The sequence below is a fragment of the Gastrolobium bilobum genome, unplaced genomic scaffold, assembly GCF_033153095.1.
Source record: "Gastrolobium bilobum isolate Gb01-03AN ecotype WA unplaced genomic scaffold, APGP_CSIRO_Gbil_v1 utg37919, whole genome shotgun sequence".
In the NCBI taxonomy this organism is placed as follows: Eukaryota; Viridiplantae; Streptophyta; class Magnoliopsida; order Fabales; family Fabaceae; genus Gastrolobium; species Gastrolobium bilobum.
In genome coordinates this window covers 104,685-124,481 of record NW_026896331.1, presented here as the reverse complement: position 1 = coordinate 124,481, position 19,797 = coordinate 104,685, and the positions used below count along the sequence as shown (strand labels likewise).

Sequence of the window (19,797 nt, the reverse complement as noted above, 5' to 3'; positions counted from 1 at the left end):
CCAAATTCAAGTTTTGAACTTTTAATTTATAGAAAAAACTTTTTTAGAATATCTTTTTTTTACACATTATATATATATATATATACATACATACACCAATTTATATTTATATTATTTATATTATTTAATTATGATTGATTCTACTAAATTATATGTATTTTCACATCCAAATGCACGAACTTGTAATTGGCATTAATATTTTATAAAATTTATGTAATGAGAAAAAAAATAATTACATATAAAATATTTTTATTCACATTTCATTATAAAAATAAAAAATAAATTATGAAACAAAACTTTTTAAATGGGTGAGTAGCTAATTAATTAATGAGTTTGATTCCATTATAGATTTTTTGAACTGGATATAAAAATAGAGAAAGTTTATATTTACAACCTGTCGTTGATATATCTTAATCGTTAATTTTTGTCAATTAATGATTATTATTCATTGTGAAATAATAATTAATTAATAAATTTAATTTGTGAAAATAATAATCATTAATTAAAAAAATTAATAATTATAATATAATTAAAAGAGGTTGTAAATGAAAATAAGTGTAAGTATAACTTTTTTTATAAAAATAACATATTTTCGAATTTATTTTTCTAAAAGAATGATTTGACATTTCTTAAATCAAATCCTCCTCCACAAAGGTCCAAAATCGGTGGAAGTGATCATGTTGATGAGATTCGCTGCATGGTTGAAATAATGAGGAGGAAGCTGAATGGTGCCACGCGGAGGACAGCACTCGATGGATACAACTCTTGGTGGAGATTGCTTCTGTTGTGAACTTGTGACGTGCGACTCATTCCTCACTCACTCGTCAGATATTTATTTTTGCACCTCCCTGATCCCTCTAACCAACGAACGCTTCCATATTCTCAAAACATATTACACCGTCAATCTTTTTGTTATACATTTATTATACATATCAAATATAAGAATCTGTATCAAGAACTAAATATTATAACATCAAATCTGATACCCCGCAACTGTTTATTTATTGAATATTGATCATGACTGTTTAAGAATTATTTAGTGATGAGCAGTGTAAAAATAATTTGCTTGAAGTTATAGATTTAAACTTAAATATTATTATATATAAAAAAAAACTCGAGATTTACAATTAGGAGGTGTTTGGCTCACGGCTTTTTAGAGTTTTCCTATGCAAATGTCAAGAGGATTCTTGAAATGGTACGTTTGGTTTAGTGTGTTTTACTCAGAAAGCCATCGATCTAAGTTGCATGGTTTCTACATTTTGGCACCGAATCACAGCTTTATGTAGTGTTGAGAAACCGAATTGGGAGGTGGGTTTTTGGAAAAAACTGGTTAAACAACTATTCATTAAATTGCTTGGCACCCATTATACCCTCTGATTGTATGGTCAACAGCATGCCACCGAAATAAAATCTTTAAAATCAGGGTTATTTTGGTATTTAAGATTATTTTTCCATCTATATCTTACCTCCCACCAAACATACATTTTCTAAAAGTTACTTAATTTTTTTAATAAAGTTTTTCCTCACCAAACTACTTTTTTCAACATTTCACTATCTATCTCACTTTATCTCACTTTCTTACCATTTCCCTATCAATTCTATTTACCTAGTATTCAAAAAAATTTCCCTCAGCCAAACGCCCCCTTATAAAAATATTTAAAGGTGCCCGGGATAAAAAACAAAATAAAACAAAATAGAAACAATGACACATGCTTTCTAGAAGAAAGATATATTAAATAACAAATTCGAGAGAGACGAGGTTTAGAATGGAATGGGCTAAAAAAAGGCACCAGAAAGATAAGTGGCAAGTGACAAGTCTTCGTTTAGACTTTAGTCGATCAGTTCAATAATCGATAATTTTAATAAAAAAAACCAATAGTTAATAAAATAATCAATCGGTCAAAATAATGTATCATGGGAATAGATAAACATTAAACAGTGATTACATTAATATTATGGGACTTGTGAAGTTTTATATATAATAACTAATAAGTGGCGACGCCACACATAAATATTTTTATAACTTATAAGAAAAGTTGTTGTGTGATATATGTATGGTGTTTAATTTAGCATCGCTGCATGCCCAGGTGAGTAGCTCACGTTATAGCCACAATAAAACTATAACAAAATAAATGCACATATCGAAAAACAAAAGGCGTGGCTTTGCTTGTCTCCCTTATTTAAAATGTGGTACGGTTAAGTTGAGTGGTATAAATAAAGAGTCTCATGTCATGAGTTACACAAATTTATATATAAATAATAATATTCATTCATTCTGTTTAAGCAATCTTTCTGAGCCTTGACCTTCTTTTGAAATCTCAACTTCACGACACAACAGAATCTTTTTGTTTTTCGAAATCAACATTCATATGAAGATGAAGGTTAGGGTTTGCGAGCTTTGCGATCAACAAGCTTCCCTCTATTGCCCCTCCGATTCAGCTTTTCTCTGCTGGAACTGCGACGACACCGTTCATCGCGCTAACTTCCTCGTAGCTCGCCACCTCCGCCACCTCCTCTGCTCCGAATGCAACCGTTTCGCCCAAACTCACATCGCCGGCGCTACACCTCCCTGCCTCGCACCAACCTGCCGCTCTTGCTCGCCGGAGAATCCTTCCGACGATGCCCCTTCTTCGTCTTCTTCATCTGCTTCCGTTTCCAGTTCCGAGTCTTGCGCTGCGGCTCCGAAGGAGATTAAGGTTAAGCGCCGCGCGAAGGCGGGGAGGGTGATGAGTTGTTCGAGTTCCGTGACCGACGATGGATCTCCGGCGGCGAAGAAGAGGCGGAGAAATGTTGAGTCGGTGGCGGTGGCGGTGGCGGAGTCGGAGGAGGTGTTTGTGAAATGGAGCAGAGAGTTAGGGTTAGAGTTAGGTGTGAACGGTAATCGCGTGGCGTCGCGTGCTCTGGGTTTGTGCGTTGGTGTTCCGTTAAGGGTTGCTGCTGCGACGTCGTTTTGGTTGGGCCTCAGATTTTGTGGGGACGAGTCACTCGCCACGTTTCAGAATCTGTCGAGGTTGGAGGCAATATCAGGGGTGCCAGCTAAGCTCATTGTGGCCGCACATGCCAAGCTCGCACGTGTCTTCACACACCGTTTCCAATTACAAGAAGGATCGGACGAGTCCTAACCTAAAATCTACGAGCCTAGCTAGCTTCCTATTAATCAATATAAAAAAACTAGAGTTTATTTTATTGTATTTTATTTTGTTGGGATTAACGTGTAACAATTTAACGTTGTTTTGCATTGCCGCTGTTATTAATGCCCTTATAGAAACTTAGATTCAGTTACATAGCTAAAAGTAAAATCGCCAAAAGACCAAAGATTTACGCTTTTATCTGTGGGGTAAGAAAAATGAACCCAAAATGTCTAACATGGGGTCATGATAATTGATCATGCATTTAATCTATATGCTGTTTCATGACTATGTCGTCCACCTCTGATTTCGAAATAAATTTAATCCTTGCGAACCATTCATTTTGCTTATGCCTGCACGTGTCTAGCTACTACTGATTTCGAAATTAAAAAAATGGGGCATCGGTTGGTGCTACTTCTTATTGAAAAAACTCTGAACATATTTTATCTTTGCTTTAGTTGAGGTACATTCATTTGCTTCTGAACAGTCACCAACCATAATTGATGTTCTATCACCAAGATACTAAAGTTGGAAATTGGAATACTAAATTTTAAATTCACACGTCAACTAACTTCCTGTTTTTGGTCCCAATTTCGAACCCACAATTTCTGCCGTGTAATAATGCATGGCAACAACCTGAAAAAACAGGAAGTTTTAATCAATCAAAGAGGTTGAGCTACCGCAAAAAGGATGGTGTTCAGTCACTCGTGACCAAATAAACAGATACAATAGAGATAGATGTGAGGTCTAAATGTTCTTATGAAAAGTGAGGGTTGAGAAGGCTCGATGAATAGCAAAAGCACTTTATTGTGGTTGCTGTTTAAAGTTATTGAAAGAATCGCACAGACACATAGACAGAGACAGGAAGTGAAAGAAGTTATTTTATTTTTCCGTATCGAGACTCTTTCTGTCCCGATGGGATTATCTTTAAACCACAAAGTTTAATTTACTTTGAATTTTAAAATGGTGACATTAGTTTAGTTGTCATGTCCCCTTCTTAACTATGATTTGATCTCTTTAATATATTCATTAACTCATGGCTATAAGCTCACTAAATTATTTTAAGCTTAATACTTATTTGACGTGAGGCTTTTAAAAGCTTAAGATCAGTTTACTTGTCAATTGTCATGGCCCATTCTTGACCGTAATTTGGTTTCTTTAATATTTTCATTAACTCATGGCTATAAACGTTCCATGTTATTTTAAGCCGTTTGTAATGGATTAATACTTAATTGATGAGAGATTTTTAAGATCAAAATCTCCTACTACTTTGCAAGCAGCAACCACGTCACTGAGTTGTCCAAAAATCGTTACGAAAGTCAAAAGGGTAAGTCAAAATCATTAAGAATCATCTATAATTTATTTTAGGAAAAACTTTATTTTCACCTATTGTGATTTTGTGATTTATCATTTGACTCTTCGTAGTTTTAAACTTATCACTTAGATCCACTGTGCTGAAATAATTTATTATTTAGTCTCTTATGATTTCAAATTTTTACTTAGACCCCTTGTGGTTACAAATTTTTTTACTTAAACCCCTTGTGGTTTAAAAAGTAAACATTTTAAAAACATATTTAAAATAAATTTTCTCTCTTTTTTATTTTATATCCTCACGTAATGCATTTAGGGTTTGAAATATATTTGAAGTTATTTATTCTGAAATTAATTTATAAATTATCTTAATATTTTTATTTTAAAAATATATTTGAAATTAAAAAGATTATTTAAGATGAAATTAAAAAAATATTATTTTTGATAAATTAAATATATACTATCAAAATAAGATATTTACTTTCTTTAAATAGATAAAATAAAAATATTTGATTTGAATTTATTTTCTTGATAAAAATAAGTGAATTTTTTTAGAATTCATTTTAAGTTTTTAAACCTTAAATGCTTTAGGTTAGGATATAAAATAAAAAAAGAGGGAAATTTTATTTTCCTCTTATTTATTTTTTAAAATTTTTATTTTTAAACCACAAGGGTCTAAGTAAAAATATTTTAACCACAAGAAGTCTAAGTGAAAATATGAAACCACGGGGAGTTAAATGATAAATTATTTAAGCACAATGGATCTAAGTGGTAAGTTTAAAATTACGGGGGCTCAAATAATAAATCACAAAACCACAATGAAAATGAGATTCTCCCTTTATTTTATTGCGATTTCCACAAAATCAATTAATAAAATGATAAGATTATGTCAATCAAACATATTTGTTACCAAATACTTAAGGAAATCGCATGTGATATACACGTACATATAATGTCGACTCTGCTTGTTTGGATTGTCTCTTTTTTAAGTTAGAAGGTATTTATAAGCATAAGTTAGGTCAAATAGGTTTTGAGAAAAAAATTTATAATGAAATTTTTTTTTTATAATGAAAAATAAAGCTAAAATCTAAAGTGCATGTTTGGATCTTTTTTTTTTAAGCTAGAAGCTACTTATATGTATAAGCTAGGCCAAACAGATTTTGAGAAAAGCTCTTATAATGAAAAATCCTTTTTTAATAATGAAGGAAAAAGCTAAAAGCTCCTATGAGAAGCTTTTTTTTAAGCTCTTATATATTTTTCTTGAATTGTGTGTTTTTTTTAAAAATGAAGAGCTATAAAGAGAGAGATAGTTTCCTTGAAGCATGTGTTTTTATGTAACTTCTAAGCTAAATTTTTTTTTTTTGTAATTACCAAATAACTTTTAGTTTTTTTTAAACTCTCTTTTTTAGCTTTAGCTTATAAGTAGCTTCTAGCTTAAAAAAGAGAGGATCGAAACATGCTCTAAGTCTGCTATACAATTTTTGTTCCTCCAATGACGACTCAACAAAATTATTTCTCTTATTTTCAATATATATATATATATATATATATATATAGGGATCGGTGTTTGTCATTTTAAATGACATAAGTTATGTCATTTTGAGAGAGAGATAGACACAAAAAAATATTTTTTATTTAAAATTTAAATTAAAAAAAAATCACTCACTTTCTCTCCCATATTTTTTTGTGTCTATCTCTCTTTTAAAAATGACATAACTTTATGTCATTTAAAATGACAAACACTTTTATCATATATATATATATATATATATATATATATATAGGGGTATGATATTGTAACAACCAATTAGTGTTACTACCAATTAATTTCACTGTTAGATCAATTATGTTGATCCAACGGTTATATTTATTTCCATTTTTATTTGGTAATGTTAAATATGGGAAATCATAACCATACAAAGTTAAAAATAAATATAAAATATTAAATATGGAGAATCATAACGGTTATATTTATTTCCACTTATATATATATATATATATATAGGCTTTAATGTTTCTGCATTGAATGTAGATAAGTTATCTACATTCGCTTACAAAACAGCGTTGTTTTAGGTTGAAAAAATACTATTGTAACCCTGAAATAAAGTATAATTACAAAAATATCTTGATTTTCGTCTCAAAACGACGTCGTTTTGAGCTCAATGTAGATAACTTATCTACATTGACTGTAGAAAAAGCGAACCCATATATATATGTATATATATATATTGAGATATATAGTCCCACATTGGTTGTATGTGCAACTAATGTGGAGTTTACAAGGTCCTCTCCCATCCCTTGAGCTAGCTTTTGAGGTGGTGTATCCCAAGGTTCTTTATAATATATATATATATATATATATATATATATATATATATATATATATGGGATAAGTTATTATGCCTACTCCTATTTTACCTACTTTTGCCTACCCCTTTCGTTACCGTTCGATTACCATCTCATCCAACGATCCATATTTGTGATATAAAATAAACCTTTTTTTTTCCCTTTCTTTCTTCTCACTTTCTCTCATACCCTTTCTCTCTCCTCCCCTTTCTCTCTTCCTCTGCCATATACCTATTTTTTTTCCTTTATCGTTAATCTCTGCCCAGGTGAACGGCGCAGAAGCATTTGAAATCAATTACCACAGCATTTGAAATCATCGTCAATATACATTAGTCTCTGTTTTTATTATTGTAATGTAAATTTTCTCCTTCTGAATCAGTTTCTATCAAATTATCAGTGTCAATGGATTGAAAAATCACAACAAGTTTTTAGATCTGAAGAACAACATAAATTTTATAAATTAATAAGATTGAATCGATGACTAACAAAGAAGTTTTAATGTGATTCAAAAGATCTGTGCAGAGTTGGAAAAGATTCAAAATAAATAAAAAAATTAAAGAATAAAAAAAATTGATATTGGAAAAATCTAGAAAGAGGGTTAATTGGTGCCATTCCAGCAATTATGTTGATACGGATAGCCAATTAATTATTAGAAATTAAGAGTATCTATCATGTGGAAGAACAGATCGACATATTGAAGCAGAGACAAGGAGGATTCTGTGAACAGATCGACCTTGTGGCACCACCGCTTTGAATCACATCAAAACTTCTTTGTTAGTCATCGATTCAATCGTATTAATTTATAAGGATTAAAAATATCATTAGAATCGAACAGTTTGTCAAGAGATTGAGGTCCACGACGGCAGAAGGGAAAAAAATTAGGTATATGGCAGAGGAAGAGAGAAATGGGAGGAGAGAGAAAAGGTATGGAAGAAAGTGAGAAGAAAAAAAAGGGAAAAAAAGGTTTATTTTATATCACAAATGTGGATCGTTGGATGAGATGGTAATCGCACGGTAACGAAAAGGGTAGGCAAAAGTAGGTAAAATAGGAGTAGGCACAATAACCTATCCCATATATATATGGCTAAATGATTTCTGCAGTTGCTGTACCTACAGCAAGCAAGGATCCGCGTCCGGATCCTAAGATACGGCAACAGATCCTGAATTTTTTTATTTTTTTTTGAAAAAGCCGTGGGACCCACTTTTCTGTGTCAGCTGTAGATAACACTATCTACGGCTGCTGCAGAAATGTTAAGCCATATATATATATATATATATAAAATGACAGGACAGGACACTGTTTAGAAGAGGTTGATTTCGGCATGACAGGACACTGTTTATCTTCCCTGCAGAAATTCACGAGTGAGATAATCAGGGAGAGAGTTTGAGGTGCCTTTGAGATATTCAATTTCAAAATCAAAAACACTTAAGATAGCTTGCCATCTAGCAAAAATTTGTTTAGATGCTTGCATATTCTTTGCAAAATTTTCTTTGCTGGTTGATGCTGCTAATGCTGCTGATATATATATATATATATATATATATATATATATATATATATATATGAGATAAGATATTATTACTACCAATTAGTGTTACTATCAATATTACTATCAATTTGTTTCAGCATTAGGTCAATTATGTTGATCTAACGGTTATATTTATTTTCATCATTATATGATTATGGTTATTTTGAATGTGAAAGAATTAAGTATGAAGAATTATAACCATATAAAAATAGAAATAAATATAAAGTATTGAATATAGCCTAGGGATAAGAAATAAGGTTTTTAGAAAGTTAAATCAGAACCGTTGAATCAACATAATCAATATAACGGTGAAATAAATTGGTAATGATATTGATAGTAACAATATCCTATATATATATATATATATATATATATATATATATGACGATAGCTTAATCTCTTAGTTTTTCTTTATTTATTTTTTGTCGTTACTCAATTGGAAGGAAAAGAAAAGAGACTGTTATCAAAAAAAGAAAAAAAAAAAAAAAAAAAGAGACAGAAAAAGAAGAAAGCAGATTTAATTCCCTAAAATAGACATAAAATGTTAAAGAATAAAAATTCTTTGAAAAATCATATTGATATAGGGAGAGGAGAGATTTTTAAACGTTTAAGCATGTGAAAGAAGAAAATCATGTAAGTTTGAATTTTCAATTTCAGGTTTTTTTTAAACATTACGTAGAATTATGGATGTTATATTATTTAAAAGAAGAGATAGGATATTCCTACTACCAATTTTTTCCACTACCACTTTAATCACCCTTGGATTCAAAAGTTATTTTTGTTTCTCTCTCTTCATTTAACTTTTTCTTTAATTCAATGGTGATTAAATTGATAGTAGAGTGGTAGTAAAAAAAATTGGTAGTTAGAATATCCTAGCTCTTAAAAGAAATAGTAAGAAAGTATATAATTTATACAATCTTACAAACTCAGGAAGTTGATTGTTTCAATTGTAAGTATGGAGGGAATTTTTAAACTACAAATGACCCCCAACTAAATGTTGGGAAATTCGTTCCCTCAAACTCCAATGTCAAGCGGGTCCAGGGAAAGCCCATGGCGGGGGCCACCACCAATGAGCTAAGGCTACACCAACCGTAGCAAGTGGATCCAACACCATGTCTCAACCCAAAACCTTAAGGCATTGGGTTCATGGGTCCTTTCACTTATATACTCTTCACTTAGCTCATTACCAACCAATGTGGGACTCATCACACTTGAATATCTCAACACTAAATGTGATATTGAGTAATTTAGCCAATCACAAAATATTTCATGGAAAAAATAACTAAAAGGATACAAACTCAACTTTGAGCCAGACACAATCTTGAATCTTCTGTTCCAGGCATCAATCAATAGCAAAGGACTATATATCTCATTAAGCCAGTTTTAATCGGTTAGCTTGGGTAAAGGAGGATCCACTTCAAAGTGGTTGCAGCAACATTCCACTTTGTCACCCCTTTTGAAATTGGCACTGGCTAGTTCTAAATCTCCTATTGTTGACAATTTCAGCTAATAGAGTTTTAAGCTTGATGCCAAACAACCCTGGCTTTACAGCATCAATGTTGCCATATAGTGAGCATAAATCTTCCTCAGTTTCTGAAACTTTTGTAGTCTTATTTATTTCTGAGTTTGAACACCACTCTCCATGAACCAACCCATTAGATGACCGGTTAAGAATCAATTCATCAATTTTCTCTAGAAACAGATCACCTTCTCCAAATGGACGTGCAAATGCAGCCCCAGTTTCCAACATTGTATCATAGTGTGACAAATCAAGCAATTGGGATTCAGATGGATCAGTGTCCCAAAGATTGTACATTAGATTATTGTCCACAGTGGTGTTCTGGAACTCGGGTGAGTTACACAAGACTGTGTGGAAATAAGATTCCACAGGATATGCCACATTGCTGAAGAACATTAGAAGTTTTCTTGGTAAATTGTCCCAACCACTGACACAGTACTCCATAAAAGCTCTTGTAAGAATCACCCAGGGTGAACCTAATAATTAGATAACATGAAAAGCATATATAACTATAAAAGTTGTACTTTTTCATTATTAAAATTAAAGTATCAAACTTGTCTTTATAATTTCCTATATTTGATTAGAAAACAAAATTTCAGTGCACCCGACGGTGCATCCCTAGTTTATTTTTACTAAGATACATAGGTGGATTCTGCGCAAAATTGTAGGACCTTGCATATGTATCTTAATAAAAATGAACTAGGGATGCACTGGACTCAATGCATCCGTAGCATTGTAGATTTTTTCCTACTTAGGAAACAAAGGTCTAAACTTTGAGGTTTGGTTGAGAGTAGACTGACCTTGAAATATCTTAAAAGCATCTGGGGTATCTCGGGACTCCACAGCAAAGAAAAGTGGACTACTCTTTTCATTATGTAAACTTGGGTCTACCACAATTTGATTAATGTCTCGTTGCCTGCATCAGGTCATTGACCATTTTATAAACTAATTGGTTACATGATGGAGATATTTGAAAAAGCTTGTTCCCTTTTTTTCTGTTACCAACATGCAGTGTTGGACCCATTCTTATTAAGATCATAATCTACGCTTCTTTGGATGATTAACAGCAAATATATTCTTTATTCCCTCCTCCCCACAAAGGGAAAAAATGAAAAATAATAATAAATGAAAATTAAGAAAAAAAATAAACCCTGATATCAAATACATACATATCTTTGACAGCTACAATTATCAATTGTGATTAGATGAATTTTCTATTGCAGAAGATAATACAGGGCTCTCCACTCAAACATAAGAAAAAAGGGCACTAATTTATTTTTTCAGCAGCTATAGTTGTCAATATGATTATTTAATTAAAACTTTACATCATGCATATGATTAAGGAAATAAGCCAGACCTTAATTTGGGGATTACTTACTCGTTCCGAACTGTCTTGTTAGTGTAATGAATGAAGTTGAGATATGTTGGCAAGAATGTGAAAGCATGAAGGATATCTGCAGAAAAATAAATAAAGCACGTTCGAATTATTATTCCAATTAAGGTTTATGGATCAGAGACCCCAGGCTACAAACTTATTTTTTTAGGCCAGGTGATCACAATTCAAGAAAAACTAAGTCGGCTTTAAGAAGAAGATCATGAGCAATTGAATATGTTAAGTCAATGTAGAATGTTTGATAATTTGATTTTTATAGATCTCAAAAATCAATTCACAAAACTATTTATGTCTACCAATCAGCATTAATTTACTTGGTTGGAGTTCAGAGTACTTTAAAATTTCAAATTGACCTTAATTTGGAAACCAAGTCACAATGCATACCATTAATACAAAGTGAACATTAGAACAGAAGTTGTTAGCACATAGACATCAGTGAAACTTACCATCTTGAGTCATGAGAGGATAATCTGAAGCACTTAGGGTGATGAACCAGTCCCAATCTGTGTTCACTTTAAGAAGCAAAGCAGCAGCATGCAGAGGTGCAGAAAGTGCAGATGATCCCATCCTATTGATGGCATAACTTTTCCCAATGACATTCACATTTCCAAAAGCCTCAAACACTTTAAGGGATTTAACTGAAAGAGCTAAATCCATTCTTTCAGACTCAGAGGAACCATCATCAAGCTGAAGTAGGTACTGGTTTCTTGGATGGTATACAGCCTTCAACAGCCTCAACATCTTCTTACTCTCTCCATTGGTGCCAAAAATCCAATATGCAAACACAGGAGGGTACCCTTTTCCTTTTGATATAACTCTCTTAGGATTGTAGTTTTCTAACTTGGTGAATGTGGCATGAGAAACATTTGGAAAATTCAATCTTGAAACTGTTCCTAACAACAGCAAACATACAGCAAAAGTCAGAAAGCATAGGCGATAATCCAATCCCCTACATGGAAATTTGGACGTTCTCATTGAAGTGGTTGTTTGTGGATATGTAAGAAAGGTTCAAAGGTTTGAATTCAGATCAATTTGGCTGTCATCAAGAAATTCATCTCTTGTGAAAGCAGGTTCAGCAGCAACAAAATTGCCTTTGACTTGAATTCTGGAGATCTGAAGCAGAAATGAAGTCTTCAAATCGTAATGAATCTCAGCGAATATAAAGATGGAAGATACTAAGATACATTAGAAAAAGACATCTATAATCATAACCTGTGGATCAATAGTTCAACTTAAAGTGAGAGGAGTAAGGTAAAAAATCAGTGTAGAAGGTGTGTGTGATTGACAGGGGATAAAGGTTGGGGATGTTGAAACTTGTACCTAACGTTTGAAAACTTGAACTGCAAGTAATAAAAGTAGGGTAGGAAATTTGATACCTATAGAAAAATTATTATTATTATTTTGCCCTTGTGATAACAAGAAGCATTCTTTCGTTGGGCATTAAATACTAGTAAAAATCATCAAGTAAATGGATGAATTGGTAAGGGATTGTTCTACTTTAATAAGTGATCTCGAAATTGAGTTTCTAGGAAAGCAGCTGTGTTAAAATTTAATAGGTAGAGCTTTGCTGCTCATGTGATTTATCGGATTCGAGTAATCGATCAACCGACGCGTAATATAAAAAAAATAATAATAAAAAGGTATATGAAGAGAGCTGATCTGCATGTACAATTTTTTCCAAATTATTTTATATAATAGTTGTATCAATGTTTACATTGATAAAATGTTAAAAGTCACCTACACATTGGAAGGCAAATATGTGTTTTCTTTTGACTTGTACCAATTTTTTTTTTTTTTTTTTTTTTTTTGTCTTTGTCAATTGTCACCCTTTCTTTCTCGTTCTTGCATTATTTCACACTACTATGATCTTTAGTACATAAGAATTACAAAAGGGAAATCTCCGGATATCGGTGGAAGTTGCTACGTGTTCAAACATCAAGTCAACCTTTGACGAAAGTTCAAAAAGAGAATGGTAAACGCTATGTTTTGATTGATTCTTAACATTTCTTGTGTCAGAGAAATAATTTATAAATTTATGTATAACGCGTAACATGAGTATGATGGATGTAGTTTTACTTTAGTTTTCATAACTGATAGAATGCCTTAAATTCATGGATTTTAATAGTATAAATAAAACTTTTGTTTTTGGAATTTCAAAATATGTAAATTTCAATGATATTGTATAATATAGTAGTCTCATATTTGTGTTTCTTAATTTTATTTTTAAATATTTTTGATATTTCTAGTTAATGTTGTGTAACATATTTTAACTTTTTAAAAATTTAAAACGCAATAATATTAAACAGGAATGATAGTAATGTAACATAGGAAATAAAGGTTACATTGGTTAGATGGATAGAATCGAATAAATGACAAAAAGAAAAGTATAGAAATAAATCGGAGGAGATGGAGATAGAGATAGAGATAGAGATAGGATAGGAGTCGGACTCTAGGGGTAAGCTTGTCTAGAAAATACACCATATATCTATTTTTATAACATCTAGTCTAGAAGTTTATTAGTTAGTTTATATTGTATTATTTATTTTAACTAAAATAAAATATTTATTTAAATAATTTTAATTAATAAAATTATATTATATTATTTTTTATTTTTTATTCTTAATAGGTATTGTTGTATTGATAATATGATAAATTTAAATTGGTTAATAGTCTAGACTAAATCTTTTGATTTATAAATATCAAATCAAATTAGAACTATAATTTAGTTTGATAAAACTAATAGGCCAAACTACATTCGAAATGTTTTATATAGGCCTCGCTTTTTTAGACCAAAATCTCTATTTACACTCTTAAATCGGAGCATATAACTTTTTTTTTGTTAGCATATGACGTTTTCTTTTTAATTTTTTACAAAAATTTAGATGAGATAAAATGACAGTATCCCACCAAGACTAGACACCTCCAATTTATTTTAGAATTTCTAAAAGAGGTTGGACATCGTCTGAAGGGAGTAATGATACTCAATACAAGATTTTTAACGGACACTTTTGTTAATTTTTTTTTTTTTTAGGTGTTTACAGAGATGATTTTAATAAACTGATAATTTTTTTTCCCCGCAGAATACTGCATGAAGGTCTAGGAATTTGCTAAAAATATAAGACATGACACATAAAAATTATATTTATTTGATTATTAAAATAGTATATTACAAATTTATTAGTCAGTTAAATTCGCCAAAAATAAAAATAAAAAATAAATTACAATGTATTATTTTGATTACAATATCTCTTACTATCCATCAAAAGTAATAATTTGATAGCATTTGAGTAATTTATGGTGTAATTTAAATGAAAAAATTATGTGCTTTAATTTTTTTCATGTTACGTGATAATTATTTTATTAAATGGGATATGCTATTCTATTTATTTCTTTTTTTTGTCTATCTTTATCTATTATTCTCTAGATTAGAATCTCAACAGAAAAGAGAAATAATAAAAGTAGTTGAGATTCTAATCTAACGATATTGAAAGATGATAAATAAAAATAGACATAAGTAAAATAACCTATCCCTTGTTATATACTGTGACTTAATTAGTACTGGCCTCACACAAACCACAGCATCGTAACATAAGAAAATATTTATCGAGCAACATGATAATGGTTTTTCCTAAAATTATATAAAAGAATTTGTTTCCAGAAATAAATGATATTTACTTCAATCTGAAATCAACTTGAGAATACTATTCACTGTGGGAGATTTGGCAAATAGGAATTGGAACAAAGGAAAGAAAAGAAAAGGAAAAGGAGAGGACTATATATTATATTCTATATTCGATTTGGCAAAAAGCCAAAATTCTCAAAATTTCTCAATTCTGATACTAAGTGTGTGTGATTGAACATTGAAGGTGTTGGGTTTGGTTCTATGGAAGCACTGTCGATTACCCCTGACGCTTATTCACTGCTCCTCCATACTCCTTCTTCCCTCACAACACCAACGCCGCCGCGACTTTCTTTCCTTAAAATCCCACAACACTCGCTGTCACTGTCACTCTCACAGTCGCAGGTTGTCCCTCTTCGTGTTTCTGCTCTCCCAAGTGATGTTCCAATCGAAGATGATGCCTTCAGTTTAGCTTCTCACCCTCAACCTCAGGTACTCTTCCCCTTTTTTTATTCCTAACTTTTATTTCGTTATTTTTTTCTTTTCTTTTAATAAAATTTCAGTTTTTGTGTGAAGTCTTAATTTTTAACATTAGAGTTAGGCACAACCTAACCCCTTTTTAATCAATGTGTTGAAATTTGAAAACGTTGATGTCATAAAAACTGTACTTTTTAAGAGATGATGATACTGGTAGATGGATAGGTTAGGTTGTGTGTCTTTCGTTGGGAATGAACTGGTACAGTGGTAAAGAAAATATATATCTCAAAATGATATATTTATGTAGCACTTGTTTCTCAATTTAAGGTAGTTTGCTGAATTCCCTCTCTTTAAGTTCCATTATCATTTTTTAGTTCACAGTTCATGGAAAATTCAATAATTCATAATAATAGGGTCATTGGTTGGTTGTCTCATTTTTTGTTCGAATCCAGGAAACAGCCTCTTTGCAATTATGCAAGGATAAGGCTGCCTACAAGGATTACCTCCACCCCACACTCGCTAGTCGGGTTTAATGGGGATTGGTTTTTTTTTATAGATGATCAATAGATAAGTTTATCATTGATCTTTGACTTAGTTGGGTGGGCTTTCATTCTGAAGGAAAATTTAGACCATTGTCAGAGTACTGATGAAGACACAGATGAGCCATTACAAATGGACATGTCATGGTCAACTATGACAACCCCGGGTGGGGGTACCAGGGCTGGACTTTTCAGAACACCGATTTCTGGTGGCGTGCAGAGTGCAACCTCAGCTCATGGTTTACCGAGACCGGCCTTGGCAGTACGCAATTTGATGGAGCAGGTAAGTTGCTGGTCTTTCTGGTTTAGCAAAATACAAAATTTATTGTATATTCTTGTGTTGAACTATTCATGGATTCCCTTTATTAATTTTCAATTGTCTTTTTCCTTCAATAATTCTAGGCCAGATTTGCTCATTTGTGCACTGTAATGTCTCGTATGCACCACCGACGAGAAGGATATCCATTTGGTTCGCTGGTTGATTTTGCACCAGACTCAATGGGCCGTAAGTCAATTCCTCATTTGCTTGATTAGTTATTTCTATTCACTCATGAATACTTTATGAACCAATTTGGATTTTGGTGCTTGGTTGTTTATCCATGGCTCAAATGAGGTTAATAAGAGATTAAGTTGGGTGTTCTGCTCCAAGGTGCCAGATCTGTAACAATCATGATAATAAGTTTTCTTAATCTGTTAATCCTAGTATTTGGTGGATTCAACTAAGTTGATGGGATAAAGATAATTAAATATTTGTACATTGGGCATGCGTTACTGATGATACCAATTTAGTTTTGATCCTTGCTCTTAAAAGAGTGAGAATGGCCCAGGGGAAATGAGTTTCATGTCCCTGCCGTATTAGGAAAATGAGCATGAGTTACAGAATGTTCCAATCTAATTGACAATTGCTGATACTACCTCAGTGTACTTATAAGTTACAACAATAGAAAGAATGGATATAAGATTCACAGTCCACCTCATGATTCTTACATTCTATAGTGTTCCTAGATGTACCGGTATGGTGGTACTATTTATTCCTCTCCATCACATAACCTAGATAAGATGATTCATCTCTGAAGTCTGTCGTATGGTGATCTTTCTCTTATTTGGTAGGATATGGATCAGTACGAGTTGTTGAACTATAGTAGTTTACTTGTCTGGTCATAGTGTTTATCTATAAAACATGTCTTATATTATATTTTGATTTGCAGATCCAATATTTTCATTTTCTCCTCTCGCAATTCACACAAGGAACTTGTTGGCTAACCCAAGATGCACACTTGTTGTTCAGGTTTGCAATTTAATATTTCCTATTTTATCTTTTATGTTTCTGATTCTTGTTTTTCTCCATCTATGGGTTTTATTGACAGTTGGGTTTATTAGGTACCTGGATGGAGTGGCTTGTCCAATGCAAGGGTAACTATTTTTGGGGATGTCTATCCACTTCCAGAAGATCAACAGGTTGCTTTCTAACCAATTTGTTCTTATGGGTCAGCAAATGTGCACTTGTTTGTACCTCTAATTATATTTATGGAGCTACTTCTGATTTCGAGGTTTACTTGCACATGAAACATGGTATCTATTTGTACTAACAGGAATGGGCTCATAAGCAGTACATTGCGAAACATCACCAGGGTCCTTCTCAGCAGTGGGGTAACTTCTACTATTTTAGGATGCAGAATATAAGGTTGGGTACTTTCCAGCTATTATCGAATAGATACAGTTGCTGCCAAGCTGATTGTATTGAACAAATCATCTTTTGTGCAAACTCTTTTTTCATATATTTTTTTTGGGGCATTTTACCCGGGCTTGGTTTATAATTGTCAATAATAGTCAAAGAGCCAGTTATGCTAGACTTTGACAAGAGAAATAGTTCTTTCTGTTAAGTTGCAAAAAAACAATCTCTTTGGTGTTTGGTGAAGCATGAAGAACGTGGGCAGGACTGTTTTTTTTTTCATTTGAAACTTTTTATAAAAAAATATATAGTTCTTTAATAGACAATATAGTGCTCAAGAACAATAGAATCCATGTAGAATTGGGGAAACACAAATCTTTATGCTGTTTGGTACCATCATGATCATCTTGCATTGCTAATTTAATCATTTTTTTTGGTCATTAGCAGTGACATATATTTCATTGGAGGCTTTGGTACTGTTGCTTGGGTGGATGTAAAGGAATATGAAAGTCTTCAACCTGATAAAATTGCAGTTGATGGTGGTGAGCAGTATCTAAAGGTAAATCTTCTGAATTAAACGAAATAACATCTAACTTTTTAGGCGTAGTAGCTGGAGGTGGATGTATAACTAAGTGGCACATTTGAGTGCTTGACAGGGATGGTTTTGTGGAATTACTAATTGGCCATTACCTATCCTTTCCTTTTACTCAAAAGTGATTCCAAATTTCCCCCCTCCCCAAAAGTAACCCTCAATCCGAACTTAGGGTATTGCGCAGTTGAAATGATGTCTGAGTCTGTCTGTTTTAGTCAAACCTTTTCCAACGACAGTGCATCATCCAGATTCTTGCTGATACGATTATGTAAACCTGTCCAAGAGTTTTATCACCTCATTGCTTGGTTTTATCTTTGAAACAATAGGAACTCAATGCCATCTTTTCAAAGCCCCTAAAGAAACTTCTATCTAAGGAGACTGAGGTAGATGACGCGGCACTCATATCTATAGACAGCAAAGGGACTGATATTAGGGTCCGTCAAGGTGCCCAGGTAAGCTTTTCTGAAAACATTTAGATTGGCTTTCCAATATTTTTAGCTGCTGTCTGAGTTATGTAATGTATTGCATGCAGTTCAACATTCAGCGGATATCATTTGATGAAGGGCAGAGTGTAGAAACATTAGAAGATGCTAAAGCTGCTCTTCAGAAATTAATACACAGGGGAAAAGTGTATAACTTGCAGACATAAGACGTTGGTTGTGCGTAATAGTATCCTCTCCCCTTTGACGAGGGGACAAGATTCCGATTTCATGTAGTTTTTTTTTGGACTCAGTTTATTTTGGCTAACAAGCACCGGAAAGTGTATTATTATTCATGTAACTGCATGGATATTTTGTTAAGGCTGGTCGTGAGACGTCTTTTTTGGGATTTAACCCCATAGTCAAAGTAGAAATAATATTTTAGAACTCCGAAGAAATAATAGTATGCTTTTCTAAGTTCTTTGCCTGAATCCCCCTTCCATGCGTGGAATGTTAAATGCTAGCCAAATTCGATTTAAACTGCCGTGCTTTATATGCCAATTATAATCGATCATCTCCGATTTATAACTAAAAAGACCCTGCCAAATCTGGCTTAACTTTTCTGAAGTTTTAAAATCAAAACTTTTTTGTTGACATTTTGTAATGTCAATTGTCATAATGAAAGTATACCTACCTCACAGTAGACACGATAAGCTCTTTTGGGTAGATTCTAAGATGCTAAAAGTCTGTATCTAGTTTGTACTATGGTTTGGTAACTTTGTACATGCTCCATTCTACGATTGTCTTTGGGCTATAGAAGCTATAATTGTAGATGGCAACTTCAAAATTAAAAGCAGAAAGATGACTGTCTAAGTGTATTAGGTTTCCAACTTTCCATTATAAACATAGCACAATGCAACTTACCATATGCAGTGTGCAACAGAAGGATAGCCATGTTGTCTGACATGAAGAGCCATCCTCTTTAAAATTGATTACATCTATCTATGATGAAGCAAAAGCCTACAATGATCTTGTTTGTGCTAGTTTCCTGGATTTCTTTTCATCTTTCTTTCTCTCTCATTCTTTTTGGGATAACCGTGAATGAATACTCTTGTCTTGTCCAAATAACATGACATGGCATTTAACTGAAGAGGCTGCAAGAACAAGCCAAAGCATGTTGAAACAAAGACAAGGCTAATAATTTCACAAAAACGACAAAGAAAATAGGCACCCCACTTGCGTGTCTGTAATCA

At 32.5% G+C, this 19,797-nt stretch overlaps 3 protein-coding genes across 4 annotated transcripts; 2 read left to right on the top strand and 1 right to left on the bottom strand.

Annotated features, from left to right (window-relative positions):
* The first annotated feature begins 2,241 nt into the window (after positions 1 to 2,241).
* On the top strand, positions 2,242 to 3,414 carry LOC133299002 (B-box zinc finger protein 32). The gene has a single exon (XM_061498390.1). The coding sequence runs from the start codon at positions 2,370 to 2,372 to the stop codon at positions 3,120 to 3,122; it is 753 nt and encodes a 250-aa protein (XP_061354374.1). The 5' UTR covers positions 2,242 to 2,369; the 3' UTR covers positions 3,123 to 3,414.
* A 6,347-nt stretch (positions 3,415 to 9,761) lies between these two features.
* LOC133298984 (beta-glucuronosyltransferase GlcAT14C-like) lies at positions 9,762 to 12,201 on the bottom strand. Its single transcript, XM_061498367.1, has 4 exons — positions 11,673 to 12,201; positions 11,212 to 11,287; positions 10,634 to 10,749; positions 9,762 to 10,309 (listed from the first exon to the last, which is right to left on the bottom strand). Exons 1-4 carry the CDS (start codon positions 12,199 to 12,201, stop codon positions 9,762 to 9,764), a joined length of 1,269 nt encoding a protein of 422 aa, XP_061354351.1.
* Positions 12,202 to 14,948: 2,747 nt separating this feature from the next.
* Positions 14,949 to 19,007, top strand: LOC133298996 (uncharacterized). 2 transcript variants are annotated; one of them, XM_061498384.1, is made up of 9 exons: positions 14,949 to 15,337; positions 15,941 to 16,144; positions 16,264 to 16,366; positions 17,070 to 17,149; positions 17,242 to 17,319; positions 17,454 to 17,545; positions 17,981 to 18,092; positions 18,452 to 18,577; positions 18,658 to 19,007. In XM_061498384.1, the coding sequence occupies exons 1-9, from the start codon at positions 15,110 to 15,112 to the stop codon at positions 18,772 to 18,774; spliced, it is 1,140 nt and encodes a 379-aa protein (XP_061354368.1). In that variant the 5' UTR covers positions 14,949 to 15,109; the 3' UTR covers positions 18,775 to 19,007. The 2 variants fall into 2 exon arrangements, with proteins under 2 accessions (XP_061354368.1, XP_061354367.1); XM_061498383.1 differs by having other exon boundaries at positions 17,978 to 18,092.
* Positions 19,008 to 19,797: the final 790 nt, after the last annotated feature.

Coding starts and splice junctions, on each gene's coding strand:
- LOC133299002 (XM_061498390.1), top strand. CDS start 2,370: ATGAAGATGAAGGTTAGGGTTTGCGAGCTTTGCGATCAACAAGCTTCC.
- LOC133298984 (XM_061498367.1), bottom strand. CDS start 12,201: ATGAGAACGTCCAAATTTCCATGTAGGGGATTGGATTATCGCCTATGC. Junction 11,288..11,672: donor TCCTCTCATGACTCAAGATG/GTAAGTTTCACT, acceptor ATTTTTCTGCAG/ATATCCTTCATGCTTTCACA. Junction 10,310..10,633: donor TGCTTTTAAGATATTTCAAG/GTCAGTCTACTC, acceptor TCTAATTATTAG/GTTCACCCTGGGTGATTCTT.
- LOC133298996 (XM_061498383.1), top strand. CDS start 15,110: ATGGAAGCACTGTCGATTACCCCTGACGCTTATTCACTGCTCCTCCAT. Junction 17,150..17,241: donor GATGCACACTTGTTGTTCAG/GTTTGCAATTTA, acceptor TGGGTTTATTAG/GTACCTGGATGGAGTGGCTT. Junction 18,578..18,657: donor GGGTCCGTCAAGGTGCCCAG/GTAAGCTTTTCT, acceptor TATTGCATGCAG/TTCAACATTCAGCGGATATC.